Here is an 18513-nt window from a genome sequence, read left to right as displayed (position 1 = left end):
TGGCAATTAACAGCTGCAGCAATCAAAGTCCATGCCCAGGAGCAGATTTTTTTAATTGCTGCATAATACAGGCCTGCATAACATACTGCTGGCAAGCCTCTGGTGTGTGACAAAGCAAACTGTTTGGCAGAATAAGTGCCTGCAAGGTAATGCATACTGTTTGTGGAGCTGAAGGGTTAGCTAGTGCTTCCAGTGTACTAGCTGCAGCCAAATTAGCACTGATGAAACAGCCTAGAGGCAGGCACGCTGCTGGTCCCTGGACTGTGAAGATGCAGCACTGCTGTCTGACCAGGTAGCTGCAGGGCACCATTTGTTCCTGACCTTGGAGGCCAACTAAAAATCTGTAGTCGTGAGTCAACACTAGCAAGCGCAGCATGGTTAGGCAGGTGGCAGGGCCTATGTCAGAGCTGCCTCCCTGCCTTGTGCCATCCTCTGCCGCACACTGCCCAGGAAGCCAAACGCACCAGGTGGATCTGTGGCAGACTGGGAACCTGCAAGGGGGAAAAGTTAGAGGGGGAACACCAGTTTGTCATGCCTGGCAAGATGCAGGCCTTTGTTAGTATGCTGAAATCTTCAATAGCTCATCTCCTGGCAGGTGTTGCAGGTATGACTTGCCCACACTAGAGTTTAAGCAAACCAAAAAGTTTAAACTTTGAATTTTCATGAAGTTACAAAGTCATCTTGAAGCCATGGAGTTTTGTTTTTCAGTTCCATGCTCTAATCCAAGATGTTTGTATCTAATGAGTCTTTTGGAAGTTTGCCTCTCAAGATCATGTTTGGGGATTTCTGCCCTTGCAGAAGACAGTGGAAACCTGTTCTGTTTGCCCATGCAAATCCTAGAAACAGCCCCAGATGGAATATAAGTGTTGCAACTCTATTTTTACATAGTGAAAAACCATTTAGGCAAAAAAAAGAAACAGTATTTTTTGCTTTGCATTGCTATGATCACCTTATAAATTTACATGTATTTGTTACAAGTAATACATAGAGTCTTATGCAGGCATAAAACAATTAGATAATATTTGAAATTCTAATATTAGTGAAGTTGCCCACAGTAATATCACCTGCTTTAATTTCAGGTTAAATTATCTTTATTCTTCATATACAGCTACTTTAGGGAGAGGATAAATCTGCTGTAATTTCTCTACCAATGCCAGATGAAATGCAATTCATCAGGGTTTTCAGAGAGGACACTGCTAAGCCAAACAGGTGAATTTCAGCACCTTGCAGGGTCTAGAATGAATGCTGTTTGCAAACACAGTATTATTACTTGGATGACAGTGACAGAATTTCACAGAATCACAGAACAGCTGAGGTGGGAAGGGACCTCTGGAGGGCATCTGGTGCAACCCCCCTGCTCCAGCAGGGTCACCTGCAGCCAGCTGCCCAGGACCATGTCCAGATGGCTTTTGAATATGTCCGAGGATGGACACTCTGCCACCTCCCTGGATAAACCTGTGCCAGTGCTTGGTCACTCTCACAAGGAAAAAGTGTTTCCTGATGTTCAGGGGGAACATCCTGTGTTTCGGTTTGTGTCCATTGCTTCTGCTCCTGGTACTGGGCACTGTGATAGGACCAGAGGCAATGGCCTGTGACAGAGCCTGGCACAATCCTTTATGCATCCTCCTTTCAAATATTTATATACATTGATGAGATCCCTCTGAGCATTCTTTTTTCCAGGCTGGACAATCTCAGTTCTCTCAGCCTTTCTTCATAGAAGAGATGCTCCAGTCCTTTCATCACCTTAGGGGCCATTTGCTGGACTCTCTCCAGTATCTCCCCAATTTTCTTAAAAATGCTGAATCCTACATAGCTCCTATATGCCATATGGAAGGATATATAGCTCCTATATACGCTGTGAGCATGTTCTCAGATGGTTGACAGCCAGCTGAATATGAGCCAGCAGTGTGCCTCGGTGGCCAACAGCATCCTGGCTTGTATCAGGAATAGTGTGGCCAGCAGGACCAGAGGAGTGATCGTCCCCCTGTACTCGGCACTGGTGAGGCCTCACCTTGAATACTGTGTTCAGTTTTGGGCCCCTCACCATAAAGACATTGAAGTACTCGAGTGAGTGTAGAGGTGGGTGAGGAAGCTGGTGAGGGGTCTGGAGCACGAGTCTGATGAGGAGCAGCTGAGGGAACTGGGGCTGTTCAGCCTGGAGAAAAGGAGGCTGAGGGGAGACCTGATCGCTGTCTGCAACTACCTGAAAGGAGGTTGTAGCATGGAGGGTGTTGGTCTCTTCTCCCAGGTAGCAAGTGATAGGACAAGGCGAAATGGCCTCGTGTTGCACCAGGGGAGGTTTGGATTGGATATTAGGATAAATTTCTTCACGGAAAGCGTTGTCAGGCATTGGAATAGGCTGCCCAGGGAAGTGGTGGGGTCACCATCCCTGGAGGTGTTTAAAAGGCATTTAAATGAGGTTCTCAGTGACACGGTTTAGTGCTTCGGTTATGGTTCGACTCGATGATCCTGAGGGTCTCTTCCAACTGAAATGATTCTATGATTCCATGAATATACAGAAGAGGCAGCTGTCGCTACCATCGATTCCTCCCGACTCGAGGAAGAAGCCAGCAGAGCCGGGACCTGCCCCTCACCGAGCAGCAGCGAGGCACCGACCCCTCCAAGGAGAACATCGCCTTTGTTCCACTGAGTTACCGCAGTGTTCGTTCCTAGAGAACGAGTTTCCAGCCAAAACCCGCCGGTGCCCCGCGGTGGCCGCAGGCCGGAGGAGCCGCCCCACTGAGGGCGGCGGCCGAACCGCCTCACGGCCGCTCCGCCTCACGACCGGGCGGAAGGTCCCGGCGCCGGGAGGCGGAGCGGGGGGGTGGATAGTGGCTTCCGCCTTCGCTCCTCAGCGGTGGTGTGAGGGGAGCGGGGCTGCATTAGCGAAGTGGTGCTGCAGAGATGGTGTCGTTGCTGCCGCGCATCGAGCGGCTTTCGTCACGAGTAGTGCGGGTGTTGGGCTGCAACCCGGGGCCTATGACTCTGCAGGGCACCAACACCTACTTGGTGGGCACCGGGCCCAGGTAACGACCCCGCTCGGGGGCGGGGGAAGGGGCTGGGGAAAGGGTGGTGTCGGCCGCCGCCGCCCCCTCCCCGGCCCCTTCCCCTTCTCCCGCCCCGCTCGGAGCTTGTGCGCTGCCTCCGGCTCGGGAGCCGGCTACCGGGCTGTCCCGAAATTCCTTAATTAGGGTAAAAAATTGGAGAAAAAAAAAAAAAAATTACAGCATTAAGTTTTTGGGACGGGTGTCCGGAGGCGGCCTGGGCAGGTGGGGTGTGGAGTCTCGGCCGGGCGACTCTTGGGCTGAGGCGGGAATTCCGTGAGGGAAGCGGGGGGCGACTCGCCTCAGGCTCGCCGCTCCAGGCGGTACTAAACGGTAGATCCCGCAAAGGTGCGGACTAAATTTATTATTTAGCCCCCTTCGTAAATTGTTATGCCACGGGGGTAGAATATCATGGAGGGGAGAGATGGCGTCTGGAAAGTGGAGGCATCAGTTATTACGGCATTCAGGGGAGGTTTAGGTTGGATATCAGAAAACGTTTCTTCACGGAAAACAGCTGAGTATTGGAACAGGCTGCCCAGTGAAGTGCTTGTGTCATCATCCCTGGAGGTGTTTGAAAGACGCGTGGGTGAGGTTCTTAAGGACAAGGTTTAGAAGTGGACTTGGCAGCGTTAGGTTAACAGTTGGATTCCATTATCTTAAAGGTCTTTTCCAACCAAAATGATTCTATGATATCCATGCAATGTTGGGTTCTTTTTAAAACATGATTTAATTGTCAGATGAGCACTCCAAATTTGCACACTGTTTTTTTTTTCCCTCTCTTTTTTTTTGCCATGTGTAGAAGAGTCCTTATTGACACTGGGGAGCCAGCTACTTCTGAATATATTGGCTGTTTAAAGCAGGCGCTGTCAGAGTTCAACATCTCAATTCAAGAAATTTTAGTGACACACTGGCATCGTGATCATACTGGTGGAGTACCTGATATCTGCAAAGACATCCCAAATGGTAGGCCGGAGGTTTCAAATATTGCTGGAAGCGTTAGATACATGTCAAGAAAAAACTAAAAAACTTTTACTGAGTGCTTCTGTGCAAATCAGCTGGATTATTCTTCTGGAATCTCCATATAAACTACATGTAATTTCATTATACTGTGGCAGTGTGTAGAATGAGACCAATGAACTATCTAAATATTATAGTTGTAGTATTATGGTCTTTCTTCAATACCTGTGCATACCTTCATAGTGAATTCTTATTATGTGTGAATAATGAGAACCTAGATTACCATCAGCAGTTTACATGATATTCAGAGATGTGAGAAAAACTTTATACTTGTTCCTTTCTACCTTGACAGTAACAACAAATTGACTATTATTTTTGCTTGGGTAAAAACAACAAATAACTTAATATTGAAAAACGAACATGCATAACTTTGAGATTCCTTACAGCAGATCATTAGTAATTGCTGACAAATTTGTAGGCCTCAGATCATGAGGAGGAAGAGGGTACAGCAGTCTGCAGGTAAACTTTGATAAAAAAATGTGTATTTCATGTTGATAAACAGTAGGAGATATTTCTGCTTTAGTATCTGAGAAGAGAATAAGCAGTGTGAATCATGTGGTTCTTAGTGTCATTGGACTTCATCACAAGCTTTGTCACAGGCATTATCAGATTTTGTAAAGTTGCCAGGTGCTTGTCTGCAAAGGATCCTGGGCACTACTGAAAAAAACATTGGTGTCTTTGTGAGGATTTTGCTCTTGTCAGCCCATTAGCATGGTTGTAAAGACTAGCAAGGGTTATAAATACCTTTCTGGGTTGCTATCTATAGCTGTTCCAGCCAAAGCATTCACAATATATGTACAGTTCAGAATGACAGATGCTGAGAGAAATTGCAGGTCAAGAAGCCTCCATCCAGTGTTAGGCAAATATTGAATGGTGTATCTGTGAAACATAGTGCAGAACATGAGCACAGAAATCTTAGTGTTGTTGTAGAAACTTGGGAGGTTTTGCTTTCGATGAGTCAAGAAGAAACATTTGTAAAATATAATAATTACTTACATTTCTTTATTAATTTCACTTGTACTTTTTCGTCTTCAAAATTGCTGCTGGTACAGAGTACAGTATTGAGATTTGGTGTCTTTCACTACTCTGCGTTTGTGGCTCTGGAATAAGGGGGTTTATAAACATAGAGTTAGTATACAGAATTTCTTGCATCGAGTTTTGTATTCATACGGTGTAATAATTAATAGTACTTGTTGAAAAAGTAGCCTTTCTGTGGAATTAACTTTGTTAGTGACAAATTCAAAACATCATTTTCTTTGCTTTGTTTAAATAGACTGTGAATATCGCATCAGTAAGCTTCCTCGTGTCCCTCACCGTGAAGAAATAATAGAAGGAGGACATAAATATTTTTATCTTAAAGAGGGAGATGTGGTGCAGACAGAGGGAGCCACACTCAGGTAAACGCCAATTTCTGCAAGTTTGCTGGATCAACTTTTTCTTCAGAATTCTGACACATATATGTACCCTAACTTCTAATGACTTCTAATGAGTTCATACATCTAATCTTTCCAACGCCTATGCATGTAGACTTCCTATCATGATCCAGCAGGGCTTTGTACAAATAAATTGTTTTCATGAATGAGAATTGTCAGGAATTAGCCTTTGCTTTTCGTCCTCAGTAGAGAAATTAAGAACATTTCCCTTGAAAAATATTTCCTCCAGGAAAGCCAGATAGGATTTTACATACTTTCTCATCACTCTTGGGTATTGATACTTTTGAGGAAGTTTATGGTAGTCTGGATGGATTATTTAGCATGCCTTTCTTTTTACTTTAAAAGTATTTCCCAAGGAGACACTAAACCATTTAATACTTAAAATGTTAAATTTTAAACCTTGAACCCATCAGGTTCTTATAGGGTGCCAACATGGGAGGGCCTCTTCTGAGAGAGCATATTGCCTATCTTGTCAGAATGAATGAGTCAGAAACAGAAAGCCACTCTGTCTCACACAAACACACAATAAAAAGATCTGACCATTCTGTTTCCAGACTTCTTTCATTAACAAGGCATTACTCTAAGGGCAAATTTTGCCTGTTTTCCTCAGTTTAGATGTGAATTATCTGCCACTTGTAGAATGTGCCAGCTGGCTGATTGGAAGAAAAAACAGAGAAATAAAGTGTATATTTGACCAAAAGCATTTTATTTTGTTAGCGTTACAAAAACAAAACAAAACAAAAACAAACAAAAACCCCAAACCCCACAAACAAACAAAAAAGCAAACGTGGAGAGTATTATGTTGAATATTGAAGACCTATCACTACCCTAAGTGGCCCATGTTCGGACAAAATCAGTTTAGAGAGGGAAAACAACTTGTTAAATTTGAATCCAAGTAAGACGGCATGGCACATTTTGAAGTTTGGGATAATGCAGCCAGACTTTATGCTTGGTTAAAAGCAGGTATTCTCACCTGGTTAATTCAGTAAGTGCTTTAATGATGCTCTTAGATCCACCAGTGGTTCCAAAATAGCAGTATCTACATGTTAAATTGTAGTTAGCAACCTGCATGTTTGCAAGGTGTGCCAAGCTGTGTTGAGTTCTTTTTCCTTTGTTTTTCCGCATTAGTGGTTAAGCTTCCTGGTAAAGTTTAATCAGGAACTGGAGGATACCAGTTCCTACAAAGGCAAAATGCAAAACCGTCAGGTTGATTTTCCTGTTACCTCTGCAGCACGATGTCTGACCTGCTGTCTGCTGAGCTCAGTGTTCAGTAAGAGCTGGAAGTCGAGACGGTGCTTCTGGCCTCCCAGCCCTGCACTGAGGTGGCTGGGTGCTGTTTAGCGTTGGCCTGTATGCCCTGCTTGGCACCAGCTCTGGCAGCCCCTGATCTCTGCTTTGATGCATCTGTCGTTAACAAGAAGATTCTGATGGATTTTAGCAGCGATGGTGGTCTGAGCTGCATAATTTCAGTTTGAATCAGCCCCAGCAGGAGGCCACCTGCCTTTCAAAAATTGTAGTGAAAGGACACTGCAGCACAGCTCCTTAACGGTCCAGGTTACTAGAAACATATCAGTCATCCATTCACCCTTTGCTACGTTCTAATGCAGTACTCATTCAAGCTGTGGGATCCTAAATCCTTACCATTCAGATGTTTAATGACCTGCACGTAAAACAGTTAAAAGACCATGACTCCTCCTTGTATTTGACAGCTGCTCTCCACTGTGTCAGGGGGCTTTCAGGGAAAAATAAATTTCAGGGGACAAGAATTTTATCTGGGTTGGGTCTGGAAGTTGATAGTTAATTTCTAAAAGAACTGGCAACATCATCCTTACCCTCTTTTGCTAAGTGCAAGGTGTATGTGAAGGACTCCACACATTTCAATCCGGAAATAACATGTCAATTTTTCTTTTTTAAAGCTTCAGAGTAAAGCCCTCTACAACACAAATTCCACATGACTAGCCAGCTTTCTTAAAGCACTTTTATTATGATCTGTCATGTAAGTAAAAGCATGTTAGAGATGATCTGTGTTCTCTATGTCTATGAGAAAATGGAGTGCGATTTGACAAAGTGATACCCTGTTTATATTGATATTTCAGCCTTTTTTGGTCTACTTTTTTCTGGGGTTGTTTTTGTTGTGGGCTCCTTTGCAAGTATAGGATTTTATCATTATTTGTTTCTAGCTTCTGAAATGAAGCATGTATGCTGCATGAAAAACTTATGCTTTTTTCTTGTTGTTCTTTAAACAGAGTCTTATATACTCCTGGACACACTGATGATCATATGGCTTTACATCTAGAAGAAGAAAATGCTGTATTTTCTGGTGACTGTATTTTAGGGGAAGGAACAACAGTAATTGAAGACCTGTATGATTACATGAAAACTTTGAAAAGGTTGTTAGAAATGAAACTAGATTTAATATATCCAGGTAAGTGATTCTATTTTTAACTGCACTGTTTTACTATATAATTTTTAAATATCTCCTCTAAGAATCTGAGAACTCTTATTACCATCCAACACCACTACTAATGTAACAGTTCGAGTTTGTTACTTAATATATGGGCAGTGCTAAGCTAAGATGATTTTAAGGCATGCTGGTTTGCAAGACTTGAAAATTTCCCAGTGATAGATATTTTTCCTTCCTGAATTTCTCAACTTGAGGGTGAATGTTGTGCTTCTGTGCCCAGAGCCTACAGAGGCCAGAATCTTTCACTGTTGGAATTGTACATCAAATTTGGTTTTCTTTTATTACTCTATCCATGTGCCTTAATGTTATCCTTGAAGAAAAAATAATAGTTTGCATTCCCACATGCACTGCCAATGGTGAGTAACCTAGTAATGTTTTTTAAGAGATGTCTGTCCTTTGCAGCACAGTTTAATCACAAATTCATCTTGGAAAGCTGCAGAACTGTCAAATGGTTGTCTTGGTTAATGACTTATTTTAAATTTGAACAAGAGCCAAGAGGCCAAACATCATGTTCTAAAAATAAGTTGCCAATTCATTCGGTCTGTGACTTTGCTTTAATTTTTTTTCTCTATTATCTCCCCCAAACCTTAGGAATTATTTTACTTTTCATATAAGTCATATACCTATTTGACAAGACTGGATTTTAAGAATTCATTATGTAACTTAGTTTAAGCTCCTTATTTGCTTTTTCAGAGCTACATCTCAGGATTTTTTCTGACTTTTTCCGTTTCATCTTCTTCAACTTGGCATTCTGAGCAACAGTGTCTACATTCTCAGTTCTGCCTTCCTCCATTAGCAATCTATGTTTAGCCTACATAACCAAATCTCTTTTGTGTCAGTTCTTAAAATACGCTTCTTTTGAAGTAGGTGTTCTTTAAGTGCTTTAAAATCTAAGCATAAAAATGCTATTTAAGAAAAATATCATTATAGATATTCCAATGATATGGAGGCTGACATAGACAAAAATAGTGACTTGCTCATAGTTATTGACTTATCTACTGGTAAAACTAAGAATATTTTAGCCTCCAGAATCTCAATGTATTGATCAATCGAATGTTCCGCTTTTTTTCTTAAATGCTTACATAACACAGTCTGTTCCTCTAATTTAATTTCTGCCTTCCAAAACCCCATATATGCCAAATTCTGTTTGGTTTATCAGTTATATCTGTTGTATTTCACTCTCCTTAAAAATTATTTATCTAAATTACACATTCACCAAGGTTGAATGTTTGTCCTATTTATCTGCAACTGTTTGCTACACTGTTGTATGTCCGTGCTGTACTTGCAGTTAGGAAGCTAGTCAGGTATTACGCGTTCTCAGTGATGAGTATTAAGGCTGTTCAGCACTTTCTTTTTTTATCTGTGCATCACAAAATGTATGTGCAATTGTGTAAAAGATACATATTGCCCAATCAGAACGATTGTTTATACTATTGGTATGTACTACAGTAAAATGGTAACTATAGCAGAAGGTAGTTTGCTTTACCAGTACATTCTGTATAAGCTTAGTACTTTGATTTTATTGCAGTTTTAAGTCTTCATAATTCTTGAACTGTTTCTCTGTTCCGCATCCATGCTTTAGCACTCACATTGCGGCCTTAGAATTAGATGTAGGGCAGCAGGAATTTTTTTAACCAACTGACTGCTGGCTAAGCTTGAGTAGCTAAATTTTGCCAATCCTTCCCCTTCCGTATTTCTTTTTTAATTTAATGTGGAAATTACTTCAGGCAGGATACTCGTGACTGTCTATTTACAGCCAATGGTTGATGACAATCCTTGGGACAAGAAAAGGGCGTTTTAGTCAGCAGAGGGCTCCCTATCCTGTAATAATAAACAATAGAAAAAAATGGTACTGGAGTTAGGAATCTGTGCAAGATTTCATAAGCCAATTATTTTCTTCAATTTAATCCTTTATGCTTTAATTCACTTTAAAATAAAAGAATCTATATTTCTTCACAGAGCATTATGAGAATAAAAACTTACTGTTTCTGATTATCTGGGCTATACAGAGGTCTGAAAAAATATGAAGCTGTCTGATAGAAGTCTAAACTATTGGAAAGACAGTCATATTTTGAGAGATCTATTTTGCATGCTTAGAAACATTTTACATTTATGCAGATATTATTTTTTTTATTGGTGAAGTTAACTGTGTTACTGTCCCTGAAAAAATATGGGTCAGAAAGATCCATATTGAGATTTAGTTCCAAGCTTTCTGATATCATTTTAATGTATGTATATGCATACACAATGGCTATGGATCAGATGATATAATGGATATGAAATGCCTTTAACTTTTCAAAATGTGGGCTCCATTCCAGGAACTGGCATTTGTCTCGTAGTCTAAGTCAGTTAAATTCCTTGGAAAAGCAGGGACTGGTGTTAAGCCTGCCTTGTGATTCCCTGTGCAGGCCTTAATTTTGAATACTCTAATGTGACTTCTGTCATTAGAGAATGCAAGAGAATGAGAGCTACCCTTATAGTCTCTGCTCTGTACATCTTAATGTGTTTTTTCTAAATTTAAACTTTTGTTTTTATAAATCGCAACATATTTACAGAGATACTGTTTGTAACTTATTTTGTAAGGAACAATAGCTTCACATTAAATGTGTTTCAAATCATTAAATATATGTTCATATGACAATATAGTTTTATATTTACATGTTACATGTCATTTATAATACTATCTGTACACGAGGTAAGCTTCAATGTATATTTAGTAATTTCAAATCTGCTGAATTGAGTGTGTAAGTTGAGATATGCATAAATACTTTGACTTGCTGAAGTATATATTCCTTTGACACTTTTTTCTTTCACAGATATTCAAAACATGAAACCTTAGTTGCGCTTTTTCTATAAGCTGCCTGTTGTCAGACAAAATAAGTGCTAATTTAAAAAGCCTTACAACTAAAAACCTATTTAGTCAGTTAGGTCAAAAGTACAAGTAAAGAATATTATTTTTTTTTTAATAGAGAACCTCAAAATAAACTATCTGATTTGGATTATACCAAATTACTTCTAAAAGAAAGCTATTTTTTCCATAGTTTCTGTTCCATTCATTTTATAAATTACTTGGAGTTTAGACTGGCAGAGCTGGAAGTTGTGCTGCTACTTCAGGTGAGGTATACAGGCAAAGAAATAGGAAGCCTTGCTATAAAAAGCATGTGACAAATATTCATGCAAATAAATTTATCTACAGGTAAAACATTAAGTTTAATTTCTGTGCATGTAACTCTCATGTCTGAAAAATATTTTCATTTCGTCTGTCATTTTAGTATATCATGAGGCAGTATTTGATTTTTCCACAAAGGTTAGTGCTTTACCAATTAAGCCTTTTTCTAACTTGATTCAAAGACTTTTCAGAAAGTTGAACAATAAGTCCAGGAAAATGCCACAATAAGTCCAGGAAAAAATGTGTGTTTTGTTTATTAACTGTGATCCACATAGAGCCTTCCTTCTGCATTGCTTATTCCTACCCTGACATGTTCAGATTGGCTGATTTGTCTTCTTTTGATTTTTGTCATCATATTTATGAAAGTATTTTCCTAAGGGCATAAAGCAGAGTGTGTTAGTCAAAGATGTATCCTGGAAAATTTATCTGTCACAGTTAAAGATGTTACTTCAGTCACTTCTGTGTTTGCCAGATAGCCCCCAACAGGACAGTAGGACCTGAGTCCTTTGCCTCAGCCACTGCTGTTCAAAGACCAGTATCAGTTGAAGTCATCAGCATCCATGTCCTTTGGGGATAGAGAGGTGGGCAGAGATAGTATAATAATCTGAATTTCATCTTTCAAATCTGTTCAGCTGTTTTGAAATAGCCTAAAGTAGTCTTTCCTTGGTTTCCTTATTCCATCCGAAGTATTCCCTTTCCCCATTCAGACTTTTCAGATCCTAATTCTTCCTTTCCAACTTAATGCTTTCCAATTGCAGACTGTGATGGAGACATTCAAATTTAATTTTGACCTGTTTGTGTGCAAAAATAAATATACAGATTGTCTTACAATCTAACATAATGGATACTCTGACAGGGTGGTACATATAGGTGCTTCTCCCTTCCTATGACTTTTAAGTCTACCAGAGTATACATAAGAATGATTCAATTATTCAGTAGCACCTAATTTCAAATAGAAGTAATAGCGCTGTGGTACATGTGTTTTGATTTAGGTCATGGCCCAGTAGTACGTGATGCAGATGCTAGAATCCAAGGCTACATTTCTCACCGAATGGCACGTGAACAGCAAATTCTAAATGTTTTCCAGAAGAATGCTGGAAAATCATATACATCCTCTGAGCTTGTAAAGATAGTATACAAGGTAATTGTTGATTAAAAGTTTTTAGATGAAACTAAAGAAAATTGAGGCTATGTTCATAAAATTCTATGTAACAGTTTAAGAATTTGCATGAAGACCATGGTGGCTTTTTCAAAGAGGAAAATAAAAAAAAGAAGAAAATATTTCTGCTTGTTCAGAATTCATATATGACTTTGCATTTAAATTGTATGTTTGAACACTTTGCTGGAGTGGGGCCCAGATGATTCTTACAAACTTCTTATTTCACTATCTAGATGGTCTTAAGCACAGTTTCATAGGGCCAGGCAAAAATAAAGTTGTAGTGCTTGGTTCTAAGTAAAAAGTATGAGATGACTGTTAATTTTTGATTTGTCGAAGTGTATTTGGAGCCTCCTGAAAGATTAGTTAAAACTTCTAGTTCCTGATTTATTGGTCTGCAGGAGGGTACAGGTGAACTGCAGTTCCACAGAGATGGATATTGCGCTCAGAAGTGAGGAAGCTTGTGTGTGTCTTTAGACAGGCATAAGAGTCCTTTTTTGCTACTTCATCATTTTTCATGTACCCTCAGTAATCTCTATGTGTGGTATGGGGGTTACCCCCCTCACAAGTAGAGATAGAAGATACAGCATTTGCTTTGGAGGAAGATGTCCAAGTTGCCTATGGCTGTGGTTTGTGAACAGACCCGTAACAGCTTCACAACTCATTTTTCATGGTTCTGCTGAGCCTCAGTTTCCAATAGAATGACTGTGTCACATTGAACATTTTGTAATGCTGGTGAACAGTTACCTCTGGCTGTTCAGGTCCTGCAGTTTTCCTGCCTGAACAAGTATACAGCCATTCATATGTTTCTGTAAATCACAACCACTTGCCTTGTCACTACATAAGAATGTTTTAGTGCTAAAGCTTTATTATTAAAAAAAGAAGACATAACTTTTCAAGTCTTTTTGAAGATTTACAATTTATTGAGCTAGTTTTCTAGTGAAATTTTCTGCCAGACTCATGTTATTTGGAGAAGAACTTTTTAATTTTCAAAAGGAAGGCTTTACTTTTGGGAAGATAGTGCTGGAGAGGGGGATTTTGAGAAATGTTATTGGTTTTTATCTAGTGAGCATTGGAAAATTTTAAGAGATTTGTCCTCCTAAAGCTGTTGTATTTTTAAATTGTTTACTCATTTACAAATACTAATTGTTAAAGTCTATTTAAAGCCATGCAAATATTGTCGTGGAATAGAAGTAATAGGTATTGTGGAAAAATGCATCTTTAAATTTGTCTTTAAAAATGCTCAGCTACACTGACAACCCAGTGCAGACCAAGCTCAGAAGAGCACCTTAGTCTTAGTGTTGGCCAGAGTTTGCATAATACAAACACATAGTGCAAACAATGAGCAAAGTAAACAAAAATGTGTTGTTAGGCTACTAGTTTAAGTGGTGTAAAATTGATTTACTCATTTCAGTTTGTTGTCATTGTGTAACTAACTGAATGTTCAACATGGCAATTCAGAAGAAGAATGTCTATATTAATAAACCATGAGTTCCATATATTGAAAGAATAATTGGGAGTTATATAAACAAGTACAAAATGTATATTTGTGTTCCTTTTAGGAGATCCCTGAAAATTTACTTCTAGCAGCAGAAAATAACCTCCTAGTCCACTTAAAGAAGCTGGAGAAAGAAGGGAAAGTGTGTAAGTTGTGGGTGGAAGGAGGGTCATTTTCATTTTTATTTTCTATGTACTGTTCCTCATTGTATTTTAGTGCAGTTTCCTGGTGGCGGGGGGGGGAAAGGCAATTAGTTGCAGTAGCTGTCCTTCAGACAATTTGAAGTAGGTCCATGTACAAAAAGCCTATGGTTATACAGTATTTCAAAACTTCTAGAAAATATTTTATAAAGTATTTGTGACATACTTAGAGCATAGATTACTGCAATACATGTACCTTTAAATTTTTATTTAAAACACACCATGGAATACATTCCTAGTGCTAGTGTTTCTACCTTTCTGTATTTTCTGAAATTCATACCTAAATATGCATGTACATAGCATTTTATGGGATTACATTTGACATTTCTGCCTTTCCTAAATGCATATGGTTGTATATATGTGTTTTAAAGATGGTTAAAATCACACAGTGCAAATTTGTACAGTTTCTCATAAGTACAGTACTTAAGTAGAGCAACTATATTTAGTTTACTCTTTTTATATTTTGCCTTGACTTTTAGTGAACAAGGTGAAGTATTTCTGTAGTGGCATGCACATTTGGAAACATTATTCAGCCAAAAGCTAAGGAAAATATTTTTTTCTGTGTATTACATAACTGCACCCAGGACTGTCTATTTATAAGTAAATAATTACATGAATATTTAAAACTGTTTCAAATTTTCAGCGCTTACTAACCTGAAAAACAACATGAAATTAGTATATTTTTTCCAATTTGGACCTTCTTTTTATTTTAATGATAAATCAGCTACTAAGTACTAATTGTTTGAACAATTGAGACTTAATTTTTGTAATAATAATGACCTGGTTTTTATTCAAAAAAAATAGATTAGAGTCACATGAATACAGTCATTACTGAAGTTCAGAAAATGACATCTTTAAGCATATTACGTGCGAAACGCCATGGAAGCTGACCAGCATAATACTTACTGCACCAGCTTTTAAATGTAATTTGAATTCTTGGTTATTAACATACATTATTGACCTACACATTTCTCCAGTTTGGCTCCACAAAATTCCTCAGGGGTATCAGATCCTGTTGACTATTTATTCCTTCCCTTTCACTGCCGAAGTAGCTCAAGCCAACAGCATTTTCTGACAGGTATCTGTTCATAAAGTAGCAACTGCTTGACATTATTAGAAAGTTTAAATAACTAGAGGGGATACTCTGTTTACAATCCTGTTTACAGGATTGTTGTGACTCTTCCACTCCAGTTGGAGATCCTTGATTCAGCTGTGTGCTCGTGCTTTCCATAAAGCACAGCATGTGCCTTTTAAAGTTTATGTTTTGTGATCTTCCATTTGTGCTCACAGAGAACAAGGAAAGAAAACTCATCAGAATACTTGGGGTTTTTCTGTGATGATCTCTGCAATGTGGGAACAGTTGCTAAATTTTTAGATACAGCCTTAGACCCAGATCTGTGATAAACGCTTAACATCATAGGACCTTTGTCAGTTTTTCAGTTGAAATTAAGGACATCTGTTAAGGAAAATTGATTCTGTTGGTTCTGAGCAGGCAGCATACAAATGCTTGAATACTCCTGTTACTTGTTCACTTGGTTTTGATATTATGTACTTTCCACATAGTCTGAGTTCCAATATTTCAAGTTTTGTTCTCATTATGGCAGCCTTGAGTTGCAGTCATAACATTGTCTGCTTAATTTTCACAAAATATTTTTTCCAAAGAAACATGTCCGTATTGATAATGAATGTGACAGGCATATTACAATGTTACAAGAGAGTTACTTCATGCAAATTATGGCCATATGCTGTCTGGTGCAGTCATTAATTCACTGCTTCATTCTAAGGATTGCAACTTATGTTGCTACAAAGCTTATAACTTCAATTAGGAGTGATACTGCCTTTACAGATATGCTTTTCTCACTTAAAACAGAAAAAGAATGTCTTGTGTACATCAGCATGACACAATATGCACATGTAAGCTTTTTCCCATGTTTGAATATAAGCATCTTGGTCATTGTTTCACATTTTTAAAACAGCTGATTAAGAGAGAAAAATAATTTGACTGGTTTTGATTCAGCAGCACAGATTTTTTTTTTCTCTAAAGTTCATAAATTTCAGAAAATGCAACAAGTGCTGTGCTACCTCAAATTTCTTAATATCTAGGAATTTTAATATTCTGAACTTTAAATAACTGTAGGACTGTTAAACCCTTTTATTAATCATTCTTTATATTGCTGGGTTACATTGTGAAACAAGTAATGTTTGTCACCTTCCATTAAAACTCAGCACTGGCCTGAAGGAAAGTATTCCAATAGTTGTAATAAAAATGACATGTACAGACATATATATGCATGTACAGGTTACATTTGAGATAGACGCTATATATAAACATTAGACTAAGTGTTAGTTTGTGACTTATTTGTTCTTTTTTTTCTTGACAGTACATGAGGCAGCTCCCAACTTCAGATGGAGAAACAATCTATAAGTTACACAAGATTGCTCAAGAATATTTTTAATCTGCACAACTGCTGCATGAACAAATATAATGAGCTCATATGATAAGTAAAATAAAAACAAATTCTTTTTTTTTAAGTGGTAACACAATTTTAAAGCAATATTACAGTCAGTTAACTAATGCTTTTCATATTCTACTTTATGGGAATTTTAAAAATCACTTGATAACTACTGAGTTAATAAAATGGATTCAGTGTGAATAACTGAATGTTACCTCTGTTATAAAATACCCAATTTATCATTGGTGGCAGAAGACAAATAGCAAGGTCTTATACACTTAATATTGAAATATTATGAAGTAATATTAAAAACTTTAAAAGTCAGATATATAAAAAATCTAGTAAAAATAATAGAAAATATGTTATTCTAAACATTTTTTCATTTGCTTTTGCATTTCAAAAAGTGATTTTCTAGTAAGTTACCTGCACATTCTGAAAAACAAGTTATTTTTGTTAACAGATGTAAATACTGGGGTTTATATTTCTTTTTTAATTTAGCTGCCTGCACACATCTTTGCTGGTTGCTCACTGCAATAGTTTTTAACAAACATAATTCCAGACTTCACTGTTTTCTGGTTGGAAATACCATATCTATGGAATTAATTCAAAGAATTCATAAATGTTAACAAATCAATGTCAAAAATATGCACAGAGTTGGAGCAGACTCTTGAATTCTTTATCTTAACAGATTCTGCAAGAATGTGATTAAAAAGCAATAGGATATAAATCAGACAATTCCATGTCCTGTGCTGTGCTGCAGCAAACATGTGACGTTCTCAAAAAATGAGGGAAACTGCAGTTTAACCAGACTTGTCATTAATGATTGTATATGATGTTTCTGAAATAGTAAAAGCAGAGATTGCAGTTTTACTAAGATGTATATACATTATACATTAAAGGATATTTATATCAGCTATGACATGTTGTAAAAGTCCCAAGACTCCTTGTTGATTATGAGAGTATAAATCAGAAGTGTTTATTTAAAAATAGAATGGTAATGTAAGCTATATGCCATGTAAGTATAAAAATGGGGATTAGCCTATTTACATCTCTTGTTTTGAATACATTCATCTGTGCAGTATGCATTAAAAGTTAACAATAAAAACAGGAGAAGGGGCAACTTCTGTCTCATCAAGCTAGAACAGCAAACGACATTTGGTGCATTAACTTTCTGTACAGCTGGGGACAGAAACTGGAAGGAGCACAAACTGCGTTTCTAGCCTTCCTGCCAGTTAATTTTAAGATTCTGTCCTTCGGCATCATTTACTAGGCTGAAGACCTGGGAAAGAAGTGTGATGGTAGTTATAGCCTTTTTTGGGTTTTCTGTTTTGTTTCTTGCTAACTCGCTTATTTATACTTTGTTTAAAATGTAGTTCTTGGTTGTATCTTTAAGCCTGTTTGATAATGAATTAATTCAGGAAAGGTTCCCCAATAGGAAGCGCATTGTTCTCTTTGTGTCTGTTATTGCAGGTGCAATAATGCACTTACCACCAAATCCTCCCCAGCCGTGTTACCTGAAACTGCGTATTGGGTTTGCATGACGAGGTTTTGGTAGCAGGTGAGAAGACACTAGAAGCTTCCCCTATTTCAGACTGTCAGGAACTTCCTTCCTAAATGATGTGATCATTTCAAAGCCTAGTTTTTCAAAAACATCTGGAAAGAAACCTGGCAAACACAGAGCAGCAGCCCATTGGCAAGCAGCAGGCTGAGGCTGGCAGTCTCAGGTGGTTTAGGTCATCACACCTTGGCTAAAGAGCTGTAAGAAACATCAGGCAGCAGGAGAGAGAATTCCAGTAAAAAAAAAAGGTGCAGAAACAGTTCAGATGAGGCAACTGTTCAGATGAGGCCTTGTTTTCCATTTCGGTATAGCAGTTTACACGGTACTATCAGGACAAACACAAAAACCAAGTGGAAACCAAGGAGCTCTCTGCCTGTATGAGAAGACTCATAGCCAGGCGCTTGAGGCACTTGCTGATTATAGCTTGAGAAAAGGATGTCTTGTCCCAGTTAAGTCCTGTTTGTTATGTTCTATGGAGATGAAATGACCTGATTTAAGGCTGAGGTGGGAGGTAGATGCAA

The 18513-nt window shown here is 38.4% G+C and overlaps 1 protein-coding gene across 2 annotated transcripts; it reads left to right on the top strand.

The window, feature by feature from the left end:
- Positions 1–2813: 2813 nt before the first annotated feature.
- Positions 2814–16734, top strand: LACTB2 (lactamase beta 2). 2 transcript variants are annotated; one of them, XM_065629127.1, is made up of 7 exons: positions 2814–3026; positions 3844–4007; positions 5335–5458; positions 7741–7919; positions 12120–12268; positions 13846–13923; positions 16363–16734. In XM_065629127.1, the coding sequence occupies exons 1-7, from the start codon at positions 2905–2907 to the stop codon at positions 16435–16437; spliced, it is 891 nt and encodes a 296-aa protein (XP_065485199.1). In that variant the 5' UTR covers positions 2814–2904; the 3' UTR covers positions 16438–16734. The 2 variants fall into 2 exon arrangements, with proteins under 2 accessions (XP_065485199.1, XP_065485198.1); XM_065629126.1 differs by having other exon boundaries at positions 13846–13927; positions 16363–16731.
- Positions 16735–18513: the final 1779 nt, after the last annotated feature.

Source organism: Caloenas nicobarica, chromosome 2 (genome assembly GCF_036013445.1).
Source record: "Caloenas nicobarica isolate bCalNic1 chromosome 2, bCalNic1.hap1, whole genome shotgun sequence".
Lineage (NCBI taxonomy): Eukaryota > Metazoa > Chordata > Aves > Columbiformes > Columbidae > Caloenas > Caloenas nicobarica.
This window is presented reverse-complemented; position numbering and strand designations above follow the sequence as displayed.

Coding starts and splice junctions, on each gene's coding strand:
- LACTB2 (XM_065629127.1), top strand. CDS start 2,905: ATGGTGTCGTTGCTGCCGCGCATCGAGCGGCTTTCGTCACGAGTAGTG. Junction 4,008..5,334: donor CTGCAAAGACATCCCAAATG/GTAGGCCGGAGG, acceptor TTGTTTAAATAG/ACTGTGAATATCGCATCAGT. Junction 12,269..13,845: donor TTGTAAAGATAGTATACAAG/GTAATTGTTGAT, acceptor TGTTCCTTTTAG/GAGATCCCTGAAAATTTACT.